Below are 13,443 nucleotides of genomic sequence, written 5' to 3' on the forward strand. Positions count from 1 at the left end.
AGCCCCTTGCGTCACTTTTACGCTGCTGTTTCGTCACTTTTGTAATGCAATGGCGGCGTAAAAAATACGGCAATTTTACCACCTGACGCATCTAGGGAGATGCATCACGTTGTACAGTCCTAGGTGACATTCGTCAGGTATAATGTATGCAGAGTAGGCACTCCCACGCAGGAAAGCCTCGTATAAGTGATGCAGTGAAATATACAAGATTTCACGGTGTGACTTTTAGGACGCCACTGCATCAAAACCTTACGCCTGCTTGAAGCAGGCATAAGGAGTGAGGCAGTGTCTTGGAAATAGGCCAAAACAAGCATTACACAACTCCAGCAATGCGTGACTTTTCCACCAACAGATGCGTCCGAAATTCGGACCAATCCTTCCATCATAGTGTGCTGTATTGTAAATACGGGGCATCCATGGTGGCGCAAGGGTTTTTCACTCAGATGCAGGGAAACTGACAAATCTATACAGATGCGTCTATTTCTTGTAAATCTGCCCAATTTCTAAAAATTGTCATAACACTGTAACTTTTGCCCTGAACCAGTCTCACATTGAAGTGCAAAGTATCCTCACCAGTCTCTGTGCACGCCATACTGCAATTTCCATGGCAACAGCACCGCTGTGTCCCTGGGCACTGTTTGTCACTGCTGCATTCTGCAGGAGCAGGTGGAGAAAACAGACAGCTGGACCCGTTGAAGGCTGGACAGAATCCAGGTTTATCTGAAACGGAATTCATCAGAATGGAATTAGATTCTACTATTGCTGCTTTTTTCAGTTAATAATTAAGTATTGGAAAATAGATATGTAGTTATAGAAACATTTGATTCCACAATTTTTTCTTATTAAAATTGCAACAATTAGCCAACTTTAATTTGAAATCCATGGTAAACTTGTATAATTCTCTTCAAATCTTGTCTTACGCTATTAAAGAGTTATTTCACCATTTCAGCGGTTTGCTGTTTCCTATTCAAGATCCAATTTTTCTCTTCTTTTTGGCTACACTAGTGGTACTATGTTGAAGTGCTGCAGCTCCCAAGATGTCCCTACTTTTAACACTTCAACAATTATTTGTAGGGCAGCATTTGCACTACGGATATCAGAATGCATGCACTGTACAGAATCCATGCAGCGGGAGAACCCGTCCCCCATAGGACTAAGGTACAAAAATTAAGAGGCATATGTACAAGGAAGTGGCGGAGTGAGGCGTTAGGCGTCATGGCTAAACGCCTCATTCAGACACTTCAGAAACTCAAGGCTGCACTAAATTTACAAGGATATGGTGCAGCCTTGCGTTTCCCCATGCGCTGATGTTACACTTAGCAGCCTAGCTCCAGCGCAGGCACCCTTGCACCATAGTGCAAGGGTGTCTGCGTGAAGGGTAAAGGTTGTTTTTGTAAGGAAGGTCCCCCTTCCTGTACATAAACAATCTTTAAATTCCATTTTGTCACTTCTATGTGTGCTGCTTAATGCAGCACACATGGAAGTCACAAAATGACTTTTTTTTTTAAAGATTGTTTATGGGCAGGAAAGGGGGCCTTACTGTACATAAACAATCCAAGCCTTATTGTGTTTTACCATGTGTGCTGCACAAGGTAGCACACATGGACAAAGCAAAAACGAGAAGAAATAAAGCATTTCTCCTCGTTTCACCAAGTTAAGACCAGGCTTTCCCTGGTCTTAATTTTGGCGCTGCCTCCAATTTACACCTCCCTTGTAAATTGGGAGCAGCGTCAGAATCAATGGGTGTTGCGGTGGAACACACACTCCACTGCCCACCCCTTTCATGCTAAGCATAGCGTGAAACGGGGTGTTATTTACAAGGCAGTGTTAAGCTGCGTTAAGTGGCTTAACGCTGCATTGCAAAAAAGGTGAGGCCCTTATCGCCACCACAACGTCACTGAAAGTGACGTTGTGATGGCAGTAGCGGCATGTACATATTCCCCTAAATCTTATAAAGCAGCTCCCTTCAACATCGTAGATAAGGCAGGCTGAAGAAAATGCATATAAAACAATCTATATTAAATGATGCACTTCATTCAAAAGTGGAACGTCAAACATTGAGGCATATTACCAACGAAGCGGCGTGAGCCTTCCTGGCTTAACGCTGTACTGACAAGACAAGACAAGACTGCCCCTTATTTACAACAATATGGTTCAGCCCTGTGTTTCCCCCTACACTGGCACTAAACTCAGCAGCCTAGCGCCAACGCAGGCACCGTTGCACCATAGTGCAAGGGTGTCTGTGTTGAGGGGAAGGTTGTTTATGTGCAGGAAGGGAAGCCTTCCTGCACATAAACAACCTTCTCCCCAACACAGACACATAAACAATAATAAAATGATGTTTTGTAACTTATATGTGTGTTGCTTAAGGCGGCACACATAGAATTTTCAAAACTCAATCTCTTTTTTTTTTAATTGTTAATGTGCAAGTTGCTGTTTCCATGTGTGTTGCACAAGGGAGCACACAAGGAAACAGCAAAAATGAGAAGAAATAAATCACTGCCCTCGCCTTTCGCATGAAGTGGAGCGGGAAAGGGAGCCGTATTTACAAGGCAGTGTTAAGTCATGTTAAATGGATTAACGCTGCTTTGTAATAGGTTGAAGCCCCTATCGCCACCACAACGCCACTGAAAATGGCGTTGTGGTGGCTATAGGAGCTTGTAAATATGCCCCTTACTGTGGACTTCTCCCACCACTTTCTGTAGACATGACAACAAACAAAAAAGGAAATCCACCTGTGGCCACAGCACGAGAAAGGCACACACTAAAGATAGGAAATGGAACACTTCACAGCACATTAGCCCATGACACAACAGGGATACATGTCAACACCTGGACGCTGTCCCCACACACAGCATCTCTCTATCACGATGAAGGATGCAGTGAACATACTGTAAGTAATGACCTTCACTAGAAGTAACCCACTCTTTACACAATCTTACTAGGCCCACCCCATGGCAAATAATCCACCTTCCTATAAGGTCGAGGGAAATAGACCAGAGTGACACTGTGGAAGACTCACTCCAGCCAACACAAAGATGCACTCTGACCCAAGGTCACCGACAGGGCACCCCAGTTCATCATTCATAGAGGCCACGTAGTAGTGGTGGAGTTAGAACTGTAGAGTGGACAGTAAAGAAGACACTGGACAGGATCATGATCACTGTAGGGACAGTGACCGAGACTCCATTGAACCTCTGTAATTGCTTGAGTGTTCGGTAACTACACACGTTTTAGGTAGGTGCGTAACGCCCATTGGGCTCAAAGGGCTTCAGCCCCACCCCCTTGTATGCGTCAGCCGGGGCAGAGACAGCTTCTCGAGCACACACAGAACCCTACCCGAGTACTTCACAGGTCTTTGAAAGGCCATTTACTTGTTAACGAGGCTTTGTTGTTCTTTCACCCCTTCTTAGAGCCCCCCCTAAAATTTGTATAAGCCCCCCCCCAAAAAAAATGTGTTGCGTCTCTGATTTTAGGCGCGAACAACTCAGTATAGTTTATAAACCTTTCAAGACAAACACAAAATTATTCTTATGTTAAGGGGCAATTACCAACGTTTTTGTGTCCCCCCCTGTATCAACTAACGGCTAAATGCATCGTCAGGTGTTTAGATGTCAAGCAATGGCGTCCAATCCACACTCGGTGTAATCTTTTCACGCTCTGGCACCTCGAATGTCTCATGTGCGAGGCCGTCCCGACATTATGACCCCTGCGTGAACACCAGTCTGTGTGGAAGTTGTGCGATGCACCCTCGGATCCCGCCCCCAAGAAATGTTGACAGTCGATAACTTATAAAAAATGAACAACAGAAAAGGACAGGTAAATACAGGGACATGCGGATAAAGTCTGCGTGTTATGCCTCATTTCAGGGCCTCCCCCGTTAATGTCAAATGCCAGAGTACGGGGTATTTCCGGTGATAACCTGCAGTTTTCTCTTTGGGGCTCTGCATGGCCGACTCTAGGGCGGTGCGATCGGTGCCGCCGCACCGGGCGCTGACATGGGGTGGGCCGCCAAGCAGCAGATGCCACGTTCCTTGTCCCAGCAATTATCAAGCATCAATAAAAATGTCACGATAACTCCGGTGATTTAGGTTCTTCCTGGAGAGACACCAGAGCTTTGTCTGGTAGAGGAAGTTTTGACTCATCATAGGGCAGAGGGTTAATGTGCCTGCTGCAAAGAACCTGCCCCATTCAGATCACAAAGTGCATACACTATGATTAGGTCAATGGGTTATCACTTTTGTCAGACATCTCATTTTGTTACTAGCAGTTTAAAAGTTAAAATCCTATTATAGAGTAGTGAGCTAGTAACTGTCTTCAACGAGCTGCATGCAAACTGCAAGGAATATGTTATAGCTACATGTTTTTTGTCCAGTATTATCATAATATTGCAAAAAGTATTCATTTGAGTAGAAATAACTTCTTATTATTAAAGAATACCCCTAACAACGGTGTTACATGTTACATTCTGAGTTTGCCCTTTTCCAGACCAAGGGCTCTTAAACTTTACTCAAAACCAAAATGGATGACATGTGACTCCTACACCTTGTAGACCTCTGTCTTATATAACATTTCCTATACACTAATTTATACTTGTATAATCATTGATTTGTGCAATGTGTGAGATGTAAAGTTTTCTGCCACCTTAAACTGGTATAAATGAATATAAGAGACAGTGGTTATGGAGACTTGGGGGGCATTGTGATATGGTGGTAGTGAGGGAATCCATGGTGAGGTGGCTGCCAACAAACATCATCGCACAGGGAGCCACCAGTTCCCTGGGGCTCGGCTCAGGATCACCCCGGCGACAGCGCGTGCTCGCGCGGGTTCCATAGCTGGTACTGCTCAGTACCTTGCAAGGGCTCCTTGCACTGCAGCTGGCAGCCATATTCACAGCACTTCTCCTCTCCCGGGCACTGCTGGTCTGTGGAGCACGCATTCATGGGTGGGCTGTGGAAGTCAGCACACGTCGGGTAGGTGGGAGGCAGTGGGCACGATCCCTTCTTCTCTGCAGATTAAAAAGCAGAGAATATTTTTTTAGAATAGAGTGAGGGATTTAAGAGGAAAGTAATGAAGACTTAAGCAACCACAGCATAGAAACATATTTTACAAATTGCCATTAAATATTTTTAGTTTGTTGTGCAAAAATCAGTTCAGATGTAAAGAGTAGGAGAAACAGAAGTTACTTTTGGAAAATCATTCTCTAACCCTTATTTTTATTTTTATTATTATTTTGTAGATTTATATAGCTCACACTTGACGAGAAGGTATTGCAGTGCTTTACATGAGCACAATCTTTAAATTTCCCTCTGGATTTGAAGCACAAGAACATCAATGCAAACTTCTGTATTTTCCAGAAAGGACATTTCCAAATGTAGTTCAAATATTATTTGGTCTCTCGCTTTGATCTTACATGTAGTAATATCATTTTTTCAATAACTAACAAATTCCAGTTTCTTGGAACAGTCACTCATGCTGCTGCTGTGATAACAGACCAATGGAGGGTGGTCATTTTAGGAGGGAGGGACGGGACAACACGCACACATACAAACTCACACCCATGCATCCACACACCCGCGCACATACACACGTCCATTCACAACACTCATTACCAAATATTCAAACATACACGCACGCACCCACCAAACAATAATCTTTGTACTGCGGCCTTTCCTCCTTGGTTGACCTAAGGTGGAAGACAGCAGTCCCAAACTCATCACAGAGTGGGATGGGGTCAGTGATATTGCTGACCCCACCACAACTGTGACTAAGTGTCATGGATTGGCACTCAGCCCTGGGCGCTCCAGGGCTTAAACTGGAAGCTCCCAGGTCCGAGGCAATGAGTGACTCTACCCCGCGTCACCAAGAAGGAGGGCTCTAGGAACCGTTACTGAGCTGAGCAGGTCACGCCCACAGGAGCTGTGACATCCTCAGCCCAGCAAAGTTCAGCTCAGGCAACCAGGAGCCTGCACATTTAGTGCATGTTTAATCCTAGCTGCCTGACCTGAGAATGTCATTCTCAATGCCATTGTGCAACATTCCGTCCATCATCTTGTGTGTTTTGCTGTTAACCCTATGTGGGAAGGGTATGCCCAGACGTGGGTCCCTTGCTCGCTAAGGCACTGGAGTCAAGCTATCCTGGCTGAAGACGGCTGATAGCCTGAAACCGATCCTAGGATGCTTGATTCCGGTCCAGGAAAGACATGGCTTGGCAGTTCTGGCTGGACTGCTCCCATGAGGCACAGGGTCAAGGCTGATTTGCATATGGCCATGTCTGAACTGGGGTGGCTTGGTGAGCAAAATAACGATGGATTAACCCAGATCTGTGACTGGGGGTGAATTTTTTGCCATTGTGCAACATTCCTTCCATCATCTTGTGTGTTTTGCTGACCTGAGAATGAAGCATGTCTGTCAGGCTGACCTTAGTTCAGCCAGATCAACACTCTTCTTGAGGGGCAAAAGGTCAGGGGACGTTGCCCCCTAGCCCCTATCAATCAATCAATTTAGTGACTTGTAAAGCTCGACTACTCACCTGTAAGGGTCTCAAGGCGCTGGTGGGGGGGAGCTGATCCATTGAAGGCACTGTGGTAGAGTCGAAGAGCCAGGTTTGAGGTCCTTCCTGAATTGAGGCAGTGAGGGTGATTGCCTGAGGTGGAGAGGCAGGGTGTTCCCAGTCTTTGCTGTGAGGTAGGGGAAGATATTTCTACAGCAGTGGTCTTGCGGATACGTGGGACAGTGGCCAGGACCAGTTGGGCAGAGCGAAGATCTCTGGTTGGTGCGTGAAATACAAGGCGGTTGTTGAGGTACACAGGTCCCACGTCATGTAGGGCTTTGTAGGCATGTGTGAGGAGCTTGATGGTGATTTTTTTGTTGATTGTGAGCCAGTGGAGTTCATTCAGGTGACCAGCGATGTGGCTGCTGCAGGGTATATTGAGGATACGTCTGGCTGTGCGTTCTGAATGTTCTGCAGTTGCTTGAGGAGTTTCTGGGTGATGTTGGCGTAGAGGGCGTTGCCGTAGTCGAGTCTGCTGCTGAGGAGTGCGTGGGTGATCATCTTTCTGAACTCGGCAGAGATCCACTTGAAGATCTTTTGGAGCAGGCATAGTGTATGGAATCAAGATGATGAGACAGCATGGATCAGGCGGTTCATGGTGGGCGAGGAGTCTAGGATGATGCAGAGGTTTTGTGCATGGTGTGTGGGTGTGGGGGCAAGAGCTGTGGGCCACCAGGAGTCATCCCAGGCAAAGGGAATGGAGCATAGGATGAGGTCTTCTCTGAGTTGAGCTTGAGGCAGCTGTCCTTCATCCAGGTGGCGACGGCCTTCATCCCATTGTGGAAGTTGGTGACTGTGGGTTCATTAGTGAGAGAGAGGATCAGCTAGGCGTTTTTTGTAATAATATGTTTTAAAACTAAAGACTAATCCCGAAAAGTATTCTATTAATTTATGTCATATATTAGAAGTAAGTGGCTATTTATCATGCCGCTGTCAAATAGGACATAATATCAGTTATTTACCAGGCAATTTTCAAAATAGTACATATCACTGCTGATTAGCCAGACTCAGCCTAAATAGGAGAGATGATGTACACTTTGACCTGAGGATGGATAAACTGTGAAGGAGGGGCTGGGAGTATCAATATTAAGAATAGTGATTACCTAACTGACATTGTCTGCGAATTGCAATTAGGTAACCACTATTCCTAATGTATGAAACTCACAGAATTTCATTTAGCGATTCCTAGTGGGTCGCAAATTGACTATTAATGAAATCACAGGGATGGTGTCCTGCAGGAATCAGCAGACCAGCATTTCTATGATTGCTTTTAAAAAAAGTGATCACTTTTTTTCAAATGCAGCCCATTCCTCAGATTGAAATAAACAAGTTGGATCAGGAACACCAGGGGACCTGGAGGACTAGTAAGGCCAGGATGGGGAGGGGGGGACAGGAGGACCTGGAGACTGGCAGGACTAGAGAAAATAAGGTCAATGGGGCCGGCACATAACAACTTGATGCATTGGGACCAAACAAAGATGTACCGGAACTAAGAGCAGGACTACATGGGCCAGAACAGCCAAGAGCAGGAGGACTAGGAACAGATAAACCAGGGCAGCAGGACAAGGATGGCTGAGGATCAGAATTAACGAGGGGGGTGAAACGGTCCAATATCCAGAGTCGGTGAAACATGAGTCCCAAGGTACAAAGGCCTAGTTGCAGCAGTACATGGGAATGATGATCAGAAAGACCAGGAAGTACAGAGTCTGTACGTTGTAAAGTTAGCTGCAGACCTAGCTAGGAGCAGGAGGACTAGGGCCAGGAGGATCACGGCCATTGGAGAGCTCTACAAAGATCAGGTGCTGGAGGGCACTGGCCAGTAGTACCAGGAAACCTGGATAAGGAAGATAGGGACTAATTATGGCCAGGTGGACCAGGAACAAAATACCCAGGCTTCATAGGACCTGAACAAGGACAACCTGGATCAGGAGAGCCAATATCAATGGCTGCAGTACCACTAGGACTAAAAAGACAAGGAAAATATAATTCTAGGTTTTGTGTCGCCCCTTGCACGGGGCAAGGGCGATGTAAAATCATAATAAATATGCCTCCTTGTTTATAACATTTGGGGATACACTCAAGCAGTTTCTATTCTAATATAATATAGGGCACAAGAAAACAGGAAAAGTTCACTTAGAGTTACTCTGAATGCATCGCCTACTAAATTGTGTCCTTTAAGTGGAATGATTATCACAGTCTACAATTATTTATGTAGGTGTGTTATATTACATTTTCATACAGTTTGGTTCTTGCAGAGCAGGCCAGTAGTCCTTGTTTTATGCTCAGTATTATAGCTAATAATTTGCAAAAAGCCTGATTAAGTCTTACTTCATACTGTGACCCTCTTTTGAATTACCACAGCACCTACCTATCACAGGGTCTTCACAGGGCAAAACGCAGTGCGAGTCACAGCAGCGCTCGTATCCATGGCAGTCGGTGTCATCCTCACATGTGCCCCACCGCGGTTTTTTACAAAGTGCATCCTTTTTGGGACATCCAAATGTTGTTGCTGTAACATAGTAAAATAAATCACAATATAACAACATACTTGGCCCATTTGTATTGCCTCACTTAGTGTAGGAATACAAGATTCTTTATTTAAACAGAAACACTTCTAAGTAGACACAATAAACAGATGGAGTCAAATATACACATTTCAGAGTCGTTCAGTGAGATCTCCGGAACAATTCACCCCCCCTTTAATGTGGAGAGAGCTAAGAACAGTCACCATGCAACTCCTCCTTTGATCTGTTTGGCCCTCTAGTGCTACCTGTGAGGCCTTGCATCCCTCAACCTTGTTGTGATGATGGCTGAGACTGAATGTGTTGTTGGAAAAGTGTTTGGCAGTAGGATGATCTATAGTTGCAGACTGTGGTCATGCGTGAGGTTTTAGGTGGTGCTCTTAATTGTGTAGTTTGACATTTTATAGAAGGAGTGTGGGTTGCAGAAAGGCACAATCCTCTGTGCCGTCATCTGGTGCATTAATGCGACCTCCACCTGGTACTACTAGGGAGGCTGTCTATCAAAAGGAAAGATGCAGTAGAAGCTATCCCAGAGATCATTGAGTTCACAAAGATTGCCTTCAGATAGGTGGGGTAGGGCTTCCTACTTGACCAAGCTATAGGTTAAGCCAAGAGAGGCAGAGCCAAGTTACCCAGAAGAGGCTGAGAACTCTGGGGTGGTTATGACAGTTCTAGAGGTAGATTGGAGGGGGCTGCTGGGCTGTTCAGCAGATCCAGCAGCCACAGATGGTCTTGAAATAGTGAGCGGACACTGTGATGCAAAGGTGAAGGAATTTAGACAGCCATGCTAGATAATGTTTACTTTTATTATAGAAATATGAGACCAAAGGCCATATGTATGAACACATTTTGCCATAGACACAGAATGGGTAAAACCCTTTGATACATCTGGCCCCAAATTACCACTACCATCTGGTACATAGTGGTGGATGGGATGTAGGCCTAGAGGACATATCTAAGGGTTGAATTGTATGATCATTCAGACTTCAGGAGTCTTGCATGGATCGGGAGCAGTAGCTTATCTATGCCAGATGCGAGGAGGATCCTAACGAGGCTCTTTGCAGAAAAGAAAAGATTATGGGGCAGATTTACTTGGTTTTGATGCAACACAACACAGCAGCCAAAGTTGCTGCACTGCATCATGTCAAACAGTGAGAGAAAAACAGCATCATATCTGCTGAGAGATCTGCAGTGTTTCTCTTCCCCAGTAGTGGTGCACTTGAGATTAGAGATGATGTGGCCTAACAGCTAGAGCGGTCGACATCAAACCTGGGGAACCGGGTTCGTGTATCGGCATGGATACTCCACATCTTGTGATTCTGGGCAAATCACTTAATCTCCCTGTGTCTAACAAAAGAATGAATATGTCTGTCTGTAATCCAACTGGTCCTTGTGTAAAGCGCTCTGATAATTGTGGGGTGAGTTTCCACTACATAAAACTCCCGCCCCCAAAAGAAATTGTCAAGAGGCAAACCACAGACTCTTGCATAACAGTTATGGGTTTGTGCGTTCCATCAAGCATAGGTTTTGTTCTGGAAGTAAACGCGTCCAGTACATAAACTATGCTTTAATAGCTTTCATACTTTGCATGTTTATTGTACAGTGCATCACACTTACAAAGGTGGAATAATGTGGAGAATTCTAAAATTGTTGCACAGTTACTGCTGCCTCAAGTAAGTATACCTTCCTATGACTGTTAGTGGATAGGATTGAACAAGTCTCTGGTCTAAGATGAGTGACAGCTGTGCAGATGCAGAGTGGTTTCCACAGGTGCAGATTATCACAGCTTTGCTTTATGCAGGTCCTGAAGTCACAGACTCAGGTCTCCTCGTTGTCCTTGGTTGCAATTCAGGCAGATCTGAGGTTCTGGTGCCAGGGGTGCCTCTTAAATCCTAGATTAAGAGGCTTTAGGGGTGTGGGTACAAGTAGCCAATCGGCTACTAGCCCCAGCGGCTAATACTATCCTGAGGTGACTACATTCAGGGGTTGTGTGTCATCCTTTCTACCCTAAACCCACTATTCTGCTACTTTTAAAAATGACAGCATCAATCCTCAACTGTAGAAACCAGGTAGCCAACCCTAGGGGTGTGGCTAGCCTTCTGGGGGTGTATGCCGCCTGACTACCTGATTTTCCCACCTGCCCTAGAGCAAATGTGTCTGAGGGCAGGTGGTTGGCTGTTTCCTCCATTGGGAAACAGCCAGGTTACAGAGGCGGTGAGAGCCTTGAAGCTGACCGCCTTGATGTGCCAATTCACTAGCCATCCTCTCAAAGCAGGAGGTGACATCTCCCACCCAGGCAGGCATTTGTTACTGACTTCTTGGAGTGTTCACACCTCTTGGTAGGGGGCCAGATTCCTGTCTTGGTGGCAGCAGCTGCAGACTGTCAGCCTGGGCACAGGAAAGACAGGGGCAACCAGGTGGGCAACTCCTTAGCTAGCATGGGTACATGCCACATCAAATTCGAAATGGGGAACATGTCAAGATTTGATGAAACATGTTGTTTGATACCAAAATGACACTTTTCAGTGGGACCTTAATGGAGCAGGCAGCCTTGGGGGGCCTGGGTGACAGCCCATGTTTATCCTATGGTCCCCTGAACACTTAAGTATCCCTTTTTACAAAAAAAGCTACTATAATGACATAGAAACTTGCGTTTATATATGCAGTTTGCACTGCTCCTGCAGGCTGTAATGTCAGGCCTGCCTTTTCTTTGCTTGGTTACCAGTCACAGGGTAAGCCTAGAACACCTGAACCAGGGGCAGTCAATGTATAATCGTAACAAAAAGGTTAAAGAATCAATTACCATCAAAATACAATACTCACAAAAAATACAAATTACAAACAGAACAGTTAATAAATCAATGACTGAGCAGCAAAGAAAGAAAAAACAGGAGGAAGTGAAGAGATGCCAATATACAAAAATAATTCTGATAAGATCAAAAGCCCTACAGTGATTATGCACGACTATTCATTTTCTAGTCTTCAAACAAAGCTGATACAGTTTAATACATTTTTACTCTTTTATTGTAACAATGATTATTGACGTTCAATTTAATTGTATTTATTATGAAATTTGTTTTTTAATTGTATAATTGCTTTTAAGATATTTTATATCGAAATAAAGCTTTGTTGACTTGACTTGAAAAATAATTCTGAAAAAATATGACAAATGTATTACATTTTATACACACTAAAGCAATTGAGAGAATGGCGCTAAATACAATGTGCTGGTACAAAAACAGTGTATATTACAGACCAGACAAGTAGCAAACGAAAAAATACACGTCACAAGGAGGGAACAACATTGAACAAAATAATGTGTCCTTCATTAATTTTATGCGCACAATGCGTCAATGGTGTTTCGACCTCTGTAGAATTCCACGGTCATCATGAGGACTGGGAAGTCAATTGAGCGTCCAAAATTTATATTTCGAATAACAATCCAACCCTGTATGGCTTGCATGAGTTGGAATAGTGTTCCAAAATGTACATTAAAATAAAAGTTGGGCCGGCGTGATGTTAGACGGTCCAAGGTTATATAGAAAATTTCCAAGCTGGCTACATCTATCCATATAATTTAGCAGTCATGCCAGGCAGCAGGTGAACAAATGAAATGAAATGAAATTAAAGAAATAATTTATTTGATTCAGTTCTCTTCCGAGAACAACAAATGTTTGGCAATGAACATTACAGTTTTACTAATAAAATTATTGATCTAATATAATATTAAAAATGATTTTAAAAAGTTGTACATGTTAATACACACACATTCATTATGTGGGGCTTTGCGGAGGGAAATCAGATTCTGGACAGAGTTATCATTACATTTTGTTTTGATCGGTGTTACATATCTATTCCTTGCTGCTACTACCAACTTATTTGGACAGGCAAAAAGTACGTGTTCTAAATCCTGCACCCCACCTTGACATAAGTCGCAGAGATTTTACCCTCTTTATTTTGGAAACCACCTAAAAGAGTATGATTTCAGGTGTGGTGTATAGCAAATATTTCACTGATGAGCTTCAACGCCACAATGGGCTCCTCGTGCTCCTCTCCATAAGCGAACTGCTTCCTCGTTCTTCCTAGTCAATAATACATAACTTGGGACTTTCCTTTACTTGGGACAGTCTGGATGGCACAGTGTGTGCTGCAGGCCCTGGTGACCCCTGTAACTCCCATGCCTTGCGTTCCACTGGTACCACTTACCAGGAACATATAAGGGGGTAAAGACCTTGCCAATTGGGGTTACCAATTTACATACATCATACTTCAGGGAGAGTGTACTGGGGCCTGGACGGCAGCCTCTAATGTACCTTCAGAGTCATGAACAGCAGCATTGGAGAAAAATGTGTGGGGAGACGATACAAA

The 13,443-nt window shown here is 44.4% G+C and overlaps 1 protein-coding gene across 5 annotated transcripts in view; it reads right to left on the reverse strand.

The window, feature by feature from the left end:
- The window catches only part of LOC147709691 (uncharacterized), a 167,818-nt gene that overhangs the window by 77,300 nt on the left and 77,075 nt on the right, over positions 1-13,443 (reverse strand). For 3 of the 5 annotated variants that reach the window (XM_086928195.1, XM_086928194.1, XM_086928197.1), the window contains 3 exons: positions 8,922-9,062; positions 4,853-5,008; positions 574-720 (listed from right to left, as the gene is read on the reverse strand). In XM_086928195.1, the coding sequence (XP_086784321.1) occupies positions 574-720; positions 4,853-5,008; positions 8,922-9,062 (444 nt within the window). The remainder of the gene's footprint in view (positions 1-573; positions 721-4,852; positions 5,009-8,921; positions 9,063-13,443) is intronic. The other 2 variants (XM_086928198.1, XM_086928196.1) reach the window with 2 other exon arrangements.

This window comes from Lissotriton vulgaris, chromosome 6, assembly GCF_964263255.1.
Source record: "Lissotriton vulgaris chromosome 6, aLisVul1.2, whole genome shotgun sequence".
NCBI classification, from domain to species: Eukaryota; Metazoa; Chordata; class Amphibia; order Caudata; family Salamandridae; genus Lissotriton; species Lissotriton vulgaris.